This window comes from Salmo salar, chromosome ssa03, assembly GCF_905237065.1.
Source record: "Salmo salar chromosome ssa03, Ssal_v3.1, whole genome shotgun sequence".
NCBI classification, from domain to species: Eukaryota; Metazoa; Chordata; class Actinopteri; order Salmoniformes; family Salmonidae; genus Salmo; species Salmo salar.
The window spans coordinates 69,189,894-69,201,142 of record NC_059444.1 but is presented as its reverse complement, the minus strand read 5'-3'; the positions used below and the strand labels follow the sequence as shown (position 1 = coordinate 69,201,142).

Sequence of the window (11,249 nt, the reverse complement as noted above, 5' to 3'; positions counted from 1 at the left end):
AACCATCTTTTCCACAGAGCATTAACAATGTTAATTGTCTTTTTAGTTTTTATATAAAGTGAAAATGATAATCCAGTGGTTAATATTGTCCATTACAGGTGTATTTGAGGGTGTATTATAGTTGTTCTTTTAGGACCAGACTAATCTTATCTTTATGATAGCAGTGTTCCAATGTCAGTCCTGCTGATAGCTTCTCTCCCTCTAACCATGGATACCCATTCTAAATATCCACCTGCTGAGAGTCACCACTAAATAATATCATTTGTAGGCCTTTACTAAGGAGACCGGTATAGAGAACTTGGCTGGAGCAAGAGTTGACCACAATTACTCCATGCCTACTATATCTCCCAAATATACAGGAGAATATCCACTTTGCCATGTGTCAGTCAAACTCAAGGGATGACGATAGAAGCTAATACGCCGAGTTGTGGAAACAACTTCTATAATCTGTCACGTGACATAGTAATAATCACTGGCTTTATAATGAAGAGGTGGACATCTTTCAGGGCACGCAAGAGAGAGAGGAGGGAGGAGATAAAGAGAGGGTGAGATAAGACAATAAGGCAGGTAGAGAGAGTGTTCGGATGAGATTGCATCAGGTAAGTAAAGCAAAGTTATTTTCAGTTACAGTGCTCTTGTCGGTTACCATATCATTTCAGAGTATCTGCATGAGTATCTGCATATGATGGCAAACAAATATCAAATGGTAGAGGAAAAAACATTGTAAATTCATTACATTCAGTGTGTTCATTTTCTATTCTGTGTTACATTAATTCTCTAGGAAATTAATAAACAGGTTGTCACAACACTGCCATTTGTGCGTAAAGCAGCTGACCTCAGGTCGCTTAATTTCTGGTTCTAGTTAATTGCTCTCCACTCTCCCTCGCTCCAAATTATATTATTTCATTCATGAGCACCGACGTCGTACTATTCATATTCTAAATGGTAAAATGACTCACATCTACATGGACCACATCCTATAAATACGGATTCTACTCCCTCTTGGTCATCTGTGCACAGGCTGTCACAACAAGAGGAGGAAACTGAAGATTAACCTTCGTGTAACAGCCAAGAGAGAAGACTTGTGCAAACAAACAACAATAGAAGGAACAGAAGAATATCGAAGTAATCCAACTGGAGTTATAAAAATTGTAAAATGTCACTAGTGGGCGCCCTGCCTTTCCTGAAACCGCGACTATCCCCTTCTGTTTCTCCTGGGCGCCAAAGAAGACACACACTGCCAGCAAGCGAGTTCCGACCGCTCAACACGCAAGATGCCATCAGCGTGTTCGAAATCGAGAAAGAGGGTAAGTTGTCCATAGATTCAGTTATAAATGTGTGTATGTATTATGTGTTATGAATTAATGGCACGAATATACAATGTATGAGCGTTATCAGGGGTACTCAAGTCGCGCGTAAAACTCGTGCCAACAGCCTCTCCTTGGGCTTTACGCACGTTGACTGGGCGCGCTAGTCTGTCTCTTGCTTTCCATAACATCTTTGTATTAATCCCTTGTTATAGGTTTAATGCACTGATACGGATCCGATCCGCATTGGCATTCTTAAATACAGTTAGTCCAAGGATGATGAAAACGTGTCTCTCTCTTTTCCTCCGCCAGCCTTTATCTCTGTGTCAGGAGACTGCCCGCTCCACCTTGATGAGGTGCGTCATTTCCTCACGCTGTGTCCAGAGCTGTCCATGGGCTGGTTTGAGGAGGGGAGACTAGTAGCCTTCATCATTGGGTCCCAATGGGACCAGGACAGACTCACCCTAGTAAGACACCTTCTATGATGTTATATAATTTCCTATTGATTCATAGGTCATTTACTCTATATCTTACTGTGTTTTTATTAGCTCACTGATAGTTTTTCGAAATCAGGTGCTCTGTATTACATCACCATACATATTATTGAATGAACTTTACTTGAGCTACATTTGCATTTTTCCTTTGCTGCAGGACGCCCTAACTCTTCACAAGCCCAAAGGTTCCACAGTTCATATCCATGTGCTGGCGGTCCACCGGACCTTCCGGCAGCAGGGAAAGGGCCCTATCCTGATGTGGCGCTACCTGCAGTACCTACGCTGCCTGCCCTATGTGCGCCGTGCAGTGCTCATGTGCGAGGACTTCCTGGTTCCCTTCTACCAGAAGTCTGGCTTCAAGGTGCAGGGCCGCTGTTCCATCACGGTGGCATCACTGACCTTCACAGAGATGCAGTACCCTGTGAGGGGCCATGCCCTGATGCGGCGCAACAGTGAAGCTATTGGTTTTCCTCAGAATGTGTTATTATTGGAGGAACAGACTCAGAGGCTTGAGTCTGTGTTATTATTGGAGGAACCGATTCAGAGGAGTGAGTCTGCATTGTTATTGGAGGAACAGACTCAGAGGCTTGAGTCTGTGTTATTATTGGAGGAACAGACTCAGAGGACTGAGCCTGCATTGTTATTGGAGGAACAGACTCAGAGGACTGAGTCTGCTGATGTGTAAATCCTTTTTTTACTGAGTAAGATATTAGATTCCTGCTGTACATATCAACTATAATGTAAAATAAAGTGATGTAAACATTTACATGCATATCTAAGATGGTAGTCTAAAGTGCACACCATACATGCATGACCAATGCAGGGAGTCTTTAAGCTTTATTACAATGTTTTAATTTCAGATACCTAACGTTATTTAATATGTGAATATTTCAACGTTAACTAGCTACATGCTAATGAATGTTAGAACAAATATTGTGTGACTTCTGTCTGTGTGAGATGATATTTTTACTGCAAATGTTCCCGTTTTATTTATTGTACATTATGTCTGAAGGTTTGGGTTGCAAGCCTCTCCTCTCTGACGGTATATGGACTGACGTCACTGACTACCAGGCTTTAGCAGCTCAAACGTGCCTCCTTATCTCTATTAGTGGGCATTAGGTATACTGTAAACATCTGAGGATTTACAAGAGGATCCTTTCATTGGACTGCCAGTAGATCTAGTGACTTAACAAGCCCGTTTTCATACAATGAGAAAAGTAGGCTACATCCACACCAATTTGGATTAATTTGTTACTGAAACTGTTTGTCTATTCATTTCCCTTTGGGTCATATGTGCAGAGTGTTAATCAAACCATGTAATATATTCTCTTACTCCACCAGAACCTGTCTTACCCTTGAAACCAATCATATCTTTAATAAATATGTTTTTGTACTGTTTTTGTTATTAAAAAATATAATAAAGATGATAATGTATTAACTTTCTGAGCATGTTCAATTTGGATGACTTCAGTATAATAATGAAATTTACGTTGATTCATTTAACTATATTTATTCATAAGAATACACAACATCATATGCATACTTTCGCTGTGTTTACACATGCAGCCCAATTCTGATCTTTTGCAAAATGATTGGTCCAATAAGTGGGAAAGGATCCGAATTGGGCTACCTGTGTAAACGCAGCCTAACATTTGTCACAACCCAGAACTAAAGCTTGCGTGAACATGGCCAGCTACTGGACAGCAGCTCTCAATCTATAGCTAGAGGACTCCTGATATCTCCAGGCGACTTCAACCTACTTGCGTCTACCTTCGGTTCATTTCTTTCCACCTCTTTTTTTCCCCTCCTTGCCTCACCCTTTCCCGGACCCCTCCCACTCACAAGGCAGGCAATACGCTTGACCTAGTCCTTACTAGAGGCTGTTCGCCTACTAATCTCACTGCAACCCCCCTTCTTCCTTTAACCCTAGGAAACTCTTTTCCACCTTCTCCTTCCTCCTTAATCCTTCACCCCTTCCTCATCCCTCTCTGCAGACGACTTTGTCAACCACTTTGAAAACAAGGTTGATGACATCAGCTCCTCATTCACTCAGCCTATTGAGTCTATTGGTCCCACTGACACAGAACAATTACGCTACGCCTTGACCTCTTTCTCCCCTCTCTCTCCAGATAGAATCCTGAGACTAGTGAGATCCGGCCACCCGACAAACTGCCCGATCAACCCATCCCCTCCTCCCTTCTCCTGACCATCTTTGCGGAGACCTTCTACCATTCCTCACCTCCCTCATCTACTCATCCCTGACCACTGGCTGCCTCCCCATTGACTTAAAAATGTCCAGAGTCGCTCCCCTCCTCAAGAAACACTTGACCACTCTGACATCAAAAACTATAGACTGGTATCCTTTCTTTCTTTTCTTTCCAAAACAATTGAGCGTGCTGTCTCTGACCAACTCTCTCGCTAGCTCTCTCAGAATGTCAGTCAGGCTTCAAGACAGGTTACTCAACTGAGACTGCTCTCTTCTGTATCAGTGAGGCTCTCCTCACTGCAAAAGCTGACTCTCTCTCCTCTGTTCTCATCCTCCTCCTAGATCTGTCCACTGCCTTTAACACAGTGAACCATCAGATCCTCCTCTCCACCCTCTCAGGGCTGGGCGTCTCAGGCTCTGCACACTCTTAGATTGCATCCTACCTGACAAGCCGCTCCTACCAGGTGACATGGGGAGGATCTGTGTCTGCACCACATACTCTCACTACTGTTGTCCCCCAGGGCTCAGTTCGAGGCCCTCTCCTTTTCTCTCTATACACCAAGCCACTCGGCTCCATCATATCCTCACATGGTCTCTCCTATCATTGTTATGCGGATGACACTCAACTACTTTTCTCCTTCCCCCTTCTGACACCTAGGTGGCGACACACATCTTTGCATGCCTGGCAGATATCTCAGCTTGGATGTCAGCCCACCACCTCAAGCTAAACGTTGACAAGACGAAGCTGCTCTTCCTCCCAAGGAAGGCCTGCCCACTCCAAGACATCTCCATCATGGTTGACAACTCTACGGTGTCCCCCTCCCATAGTGCAAAGAACCTTGGTGTGACCCTGGACAACACCCTGTCGTTCTCTGCAAACATCAAAGCAGTGACTCGCTCCTGCAGATTCATGCTCTACAACATCTGTAGAGTATGACCCTACCGCACACAGGAAGCGGCATAGGTCCTAATCCATTCACTGGTCATCTCCCGTCTGGACTACTGCAACTCGCTGTTGGCTGGGCTCCCCGCTTGTGCCATCAAACCCCTGCAACTTATCCAGAATGCCACAGCCTGCCTGGTGTTCAACCTTCCCAAGTTCTCCCATGTCACCCCGCTCCTCAGCACGCTCCACTGGCTTCCAGTCGAAGCTCGTATCCACTACAAGACCACGGTACTTGCCTACAGAGCAGCAAGAGGAACTGCTTCTCCCTACCTTCAGACTATGCTCAAACCCTACACCCCAACCCGAGTGCTCCGTTCTTCCACCTCTGTGGTTGTCCCACCTAGCTATCTTAAGATGAATGCACTAACTGTAAGTCGCTCTGGATAAGAGCATCTGCTGAATGACAAAAATGTAAATGTAAAGTGCAGGGGCTAACTTTTGACTCAAATTGAAAGCCATATATTAGTGTTGTTTTTTTACATTAAGTGTATTATTACACCTGCTTAAATTGATCATCTCTCTCAAGGTGGTACTTATTGGAGAGAAGGCAAAGCCTTCCAGAGTACATTTTTCCCAATTAAGGCATACTGTCACCCTGTCAGTCTTCATCCACAAACCTGCCAGGTGAACAACTGAACCCACATGGAAGGGTAAATCTGGCACAAGGAAATAAACTTCCCTCACTCATTTATTTAGAACCAAATCTACAAAGTAAGCTCAATTATAACATGATCCGATTTTTCATCCTAAAATGTTATCATGACAAATTCTTTAAATCCCATCTACAAAGGGGAGACAACCACCACCATACATGTCAACAAAGCCATGTAAACACTGCTATGGTGTGTTTGAACGAATTCTAGCCACAGATCACCTAATTCCATCCTTTTGGTTAGAAATGCGTGCATTTCCCCTTGCTGCTCTGGATGTAATAGTGTTGGGATATTTTCTAGCCGTTAGTGAGGAGTGCTGCTGTATGATGTGTTTGCTGAGGTCACAGCAATGAAAGAAGGTCGACTCACCCAGCCATCAGTGTTAGAAGCGTGAGCGGCACTAAATTATATTAAATGAAAGACAGGTGTCAGTGACGCCTATTCATCCCAACAGTGGAAACAGAGTGGTGCAAATGCTTCCTCTTGTGTGCAGTGGACACAGGATCAGTGCCAAAGACTGTGGTATGGCATTATGGCAATAATCACAAAGCAATACAAAAGGGCCTGCAATTACTTTCGTCATCCATTATGCTTTATGACTGAAAACAACTTACTGTCACACCCTGATCTGTTTCACCTGTCTTTGTGCTTGTCTCCATCCCCTCAGATGTCACCCATCTTTCCCATTATCCCCAGTGTATTTATACCTGTGTTCTGTTTGTCTGTTGCCAGTTCGTCTTGTCGAGCATACCAGCAGTTTTCCCATACTCCTGTTTTTGCTCTAGTCCCTGTTTTCCAGGTTTTGACCATTCTGCCTGCCGTTCTGTACCTTGTGACACTACCCTGGATTACTGACCTCTGCTTGTCCTGAACCTGCCTGTCACTGATCCCTCCAGAACTGTGTCATTACGCACGCCTGGTCCCCATTTCCCTGATTGTAATTGTATAAATGTACCCTTTGGTTCACACCATTGGGCTGTCGATTATTGTTTCAATGTCCGTTGGTCGTATGAGTATCTGTGCTGTGTTTTGGATTTCGTGCCGCTTGTATTGCGTGTATGTTACGGGTCTTGTCCCGGTGTATTTATTCAAGGTACTCCTCGCTCTTTTGTTTGGGTTTCTACACAGTGTTTTGTATATGTGTTTGTTTGGTCTTCGTCCCCATGTCTTTACATGGCATGCTGTAATTTGGATCAATAAAAATCCCTATTACGCATTCCTGCGCCTGTCTCCCGATCCCTTTATACCAACGTGACACTGCCTGCCGTTCTGTACGTTTCGGACTCTGCTCTGGATTACTGACCTCTGCTTGACCTGTTGTTTGCCTGCCCTCTGTTTTTGTAATAAACGTTTGTTACTTCGAACTGTCTGCATCTGGGTCTTCTCCTGAGTCGTGAAACTTACTGTACTTTCATTGAGGGGGACGGACGATTCCATGCCACACCATCTTCCTTACTGCTAGTGAATGAGTGAGTTGTCATCATAATGTATACCATAATTTGAGTCATTTCAGTCATGACAGTTATTCAGACAGCATGGACAAATCAACAAAGTGGTCCCTTAGACCATTAACTGCTGTTTATAAGAACAGTATTACAACGATCAATCTGCCACCCAGAGCATTCAAGTTGTTGCTTGATGGATTTTTCTCAATTTTGGAATTTAGGGATCATCTACCTCAGCATGGAACCACAGTAAGTCATTTCACCAACCAGTGCAAAATACAATAAAACATTTGTCAAATGCATTCTTCTCATACAGTGGGGGAAAAAAGTATTTGATCCCCTGCTGATTTTGTACGTTTGCCCACTGACAAAGAAAGGATCAGTCTATCATTTTAATGGTAGGTTTATTTGAACAGTGAGAGACAGAATAACAACAAAAATATCCAGAAAAACGCATGTCAAAAATGCTATAAATTGATTTGCATTTTAATGAGGGAAATCTTGGTGAATAACAATCTAACACAGGATGCAGTCGAAATAGCAATAGCCTTCAATTCCTACTTTATTGACTCTGTCAAGGTACTGACACAGAACCCCTCCACTGGTTTATTGGGCTCAGTGCTAGTGAATGACGCTCAACCTGTCTTCATCATAAGGGAGGTTTCTGAGTCAAAGGTGAACAAGGTGATTAGCTCACTAAAGAACTCTAAATCCAAAGATGTGTTTGGGCTGGACTCTACCTTTCTTAAAAACTACAAAGAGTCACTCATTGGCCCCATTACTAAGGTCACCAACACATCTATTGGTCTGGGGGTGTTTCCAAGGGTATGGAAGTCAGCCATAATAACGGCCATCTTTAAATCGGGCGACCCTGCTGACGTGAGTAACTACAGGCCCATTAGTATACTACCTGTGGTGTCGAAGGTTGTTGAAAAGTGTGTAGCAGAACAACTGATTTCCCACCTCAACAACAGCCCCTTCACATTACACTCCATGCAGTTTGGCTTCAGAGCGAAACACTCCACAGAAACGGCCAACTGCTTTCTTCTGGAAAATGTGAAGTCCAAGATGGACAAAGGGGGCGTTGTTGGGGCTGTGTTTCTGGACCTAAGGAAGGCTTTCGATACTGTTAACCATGAGATTCTCATCACAAAATTGTCCAAGTTCAACTTTTCCCCCGATGCCTTGAGATGGATGAAATCATACCTTGAAGGCAGAACTCAGTGTGTCAGAGTGAGCAATGAGCTGTCGCCCACTCTTAGCTATGATGTGGGCGTGCCCCAAGGGTCAATACTGGGGCCCCTCCTGTTCAGCCTGTACATTAATGATCTGCCTTCCGTCTGCACTGGGTCTGAAGTTCAAATGTATGCAGATGATACAGTGATATATGTGCATGCAAAGAGCAAACAACAAGCTGCACAAGAACTCACTACTGTAATGGTCCAGGTTACAAAGTGGCTCAGTGACTCGTGTTTGCATCTCAATGTGAAAAAAACAGTTTGCATGTTCTTCTCAAAGAGGGCAACAGATGCTACTGAGCCAGATGTCTATGTGTCAGGGGAGAAGCTCCAGGTGGTATCTGATTTTAAGTACCTTGGAATCATACTTGATTCCAACCTCTCTTTTAAAAAGCATGTGAAAAAGGTAATTCAAATAACTAAATTCAACCTAGCTAATTTCCGATTTATACGAAATTGTTTGACCACAGAGGTAGCAGAACTGTATTTCAAATCGATGATACTACCCCACTTAACATACTGCTTGACTAGTTGGACCCAAGCTTGATATACAACATTAAAACCTATTCAGTCTGTCTACAAACAGGCTCTCAAAGTGCTCGATAGGAAGCCCAATAGCAATCATCACTGCTACATCCTCAGAAAGCATGAGCTCCTGAGTTGGGAAAATCTTGTGCAATACACCGACGCATGTCTTGTATTCAAGATCCTAAATGGCCTAGCTCCCCCTCCACTCAGTATTTTTGTAAAACAGAAAACCCAAACATATGGCAGCAGATCCACAAGGTCTGCCATGAGAGGTGACTGTATAGTTCCCTTAAGGAAAAGCACCTTTAGCAAATCTGCTTTCTCTGTGAGAGCTTCCCATGTCTGGAATACACTGCCATCAGACACACATAACTGCACCACATATCACACTTTCACAAAATGCATGAAGACATGGCTAAAGGTCAATCAGACTTGTGAACATAATCCCTAGCTGTGCATTGCCGCTTTCCATGTTGTCTGTTGTCTGTAGCTTGTGAGGTGTGGAAACACTTTGTTGTTTTTATGGATTTTGTCTTGTTGCCTTTTGTTCTATGTTGCTCTGTCTGTATGCTACATCTTGCTTGTCCTATGTTGCTCTGTCTGTATGCTATGTCTTGCTTGTCCTATGTTACTCTGCGTGTGCTCACTGTTCAATGATTGTCTATATTGTAATTGTTTTTAATAACCTGCCCAGGGACTGCGGTTGAAAATTAGCCGGCTGGCTAAAACCGGTACTTTTACTGAAACGTTGATTAATGTGCACTGTCCCTGTAAAAATAAAATAAACTCAAACTCAAATAAGTATTTGACCGCCTCTCAATCAGAAAGATTTCTGGCTCCCAGGTGTCTTTTATACAGGTAACGAGCTGAGATTAGGAGCACACTCTTAAAGGGAGTGCTCCTAACCGTAGCTTGTTACCTGTAAAAAAGACACCTGTCCACAGAAGCAATCAATCAATCAGATTCCAAACTCTCCACCATGGCCAAGACCAAAGAGCTCTCCAAGGATGTCAGGGACAAGATTGTAGACCTACACAAGGCTGGAATGGGCTACAAGACCATCGCCAGGCAGCTTGGTGAGAAGGTGACAACATTTGGTGTGATTATTCGTAAATGGAAGAAACACAAAAGAACTGTCAATATCCCTCGGCCTGGGGCTCCATGCAAGATCTCACCTCGTGGAGTTGCAATGATCATGAGAACGTTGAGGAATCAGCCCAGAACTACACGGGAGGATCTTGTCAATGATCTCAAGGCAGCAGGGACCATAGTCACCAAGAAAACAATTGGTAACACAATACGCCGTGAAGGACTGAAATCCTGCAGCACCCGCAAGGTCCCCCTGCTCAAGAATACATATACAGGCCCGTCTGAAGTCTTCCAATGAACATCTGAATGACTCAGAGGACAACTGGTGAAAGTGTTGTGGTCAGATGAGACCAAAATGGAGCGCTTTGACATCAACTCAACTCGCCGTGTTTGGAGGAGGAGGAATGCTGCCTATGACCCCAAGAACACCATCTCCACCGTCAAACATGGAGGTGGAAACATTATGCTTTGGGGGTATTTTTCTGCTAAGGGGACAGGACAACTTCACCGCATCATTTGACGGGGCCATGTACTGTCAAATCTTGGGTGAGAACCTCCTTCCCTCAGCCAGGTCATTGAAAATGGGTCGTGGATGGGTATTCCAGCATGACAATGACCCAAAACACACGGCCAAGGCAACAAAGGAGTGGCTTAAGAAGAAGCACATTAAGGTCCTGGAGTGGCCTAGCCAGTCTCCAGACCTTAATCCCATAGAAAATCTGTGGAGGGAGCTGAAGGTTTGAGTTGCCAAACGTCAGCCTCGAAACCTTAATGACTTGGAGAAGATCTGCGGTGGCCAACTACAAGAAACGTCTGACCTCTGTGATTTCCAACAAGGGTTTTTCCACCAAGTACTAAGTCATGTTTTGCAGAGGGGTCAAATACTTATTTCCCTCATTAAAATGCAAATCATTTCATAACATTTTTGACATGCGTTTTTCTGGATTTTTTGGTTGTTATTCTGTCTCTCACTGTTCAAATAAACGTACTATTAAAATTATAGACTGATCATTTCTTTGTAAGTGGTCAAATGTACAAAATCAGCAGGGGATCAAATACTTTTTTCCCCCATTGTAGCTAGGCTGTGTTTTGTAATCTCTGTTTTTAATCCCTATATCATTTTAACCAGTTAAGGCACCAGGTCACTAATTTTACAACCTCATTTTACGACCCCACTTACAGGAGGGGGCCACTTCCTCCCCCAGGCAGGCTCATGTCCAGTAATCCTATAAAGCCCTGTCTGTAACCAACTAATCTGTTTACAAGACATCCCATCAGAGGGGACTCTCACCAGTGCCCACAACACCTTTCACCTCTCACCAGGACAAGGGGAGGGACCTTTA

At 43.8% G+C, this 11,249-nt stretch overlaps 1 protein-coding gene across 2 annotated transcripts; it reads left to right on the top strand.

Annotated features, from left to right (window-relative positions):
• The first annotated feature begins 510 nt into the window (after window positions 1–510).
• LOC106601410 (serotonin N-acetyltransferase) lies at window positions 511–3,239 on the top strand. Of its 2 annotated transcripts, XM_014193609.2 has the most exons (4): window positions 511–599; window positions 1,021–1,307; window positions 1,620–1,774; window positions 1,959–3,239. In XM_014193609.2, exons 2-4 carry the CDS (start codon window positions 1,157–1,159, stop codon window positions 2,484–2,486), a joined length of 834 nt encoding a protein of 277 aa, XP_014049084.1. In that variant the 5' UTR covers window positions 511–599; window positions 1,021–1,156; the 3' UTR covers window positions 2,487–3,239. The 2 variants fall into 2 exon arrangements, with proteins under 2 accessions (XP_014049084.1, XP_045571158.1); XM_045715202.1 differs by lacking the exon at window positions 511–599 and having other exon boundaries at window positions 640–1,307.
• Window positions 3,240–11,249: the final 8,010 nt, after the last annotated feature.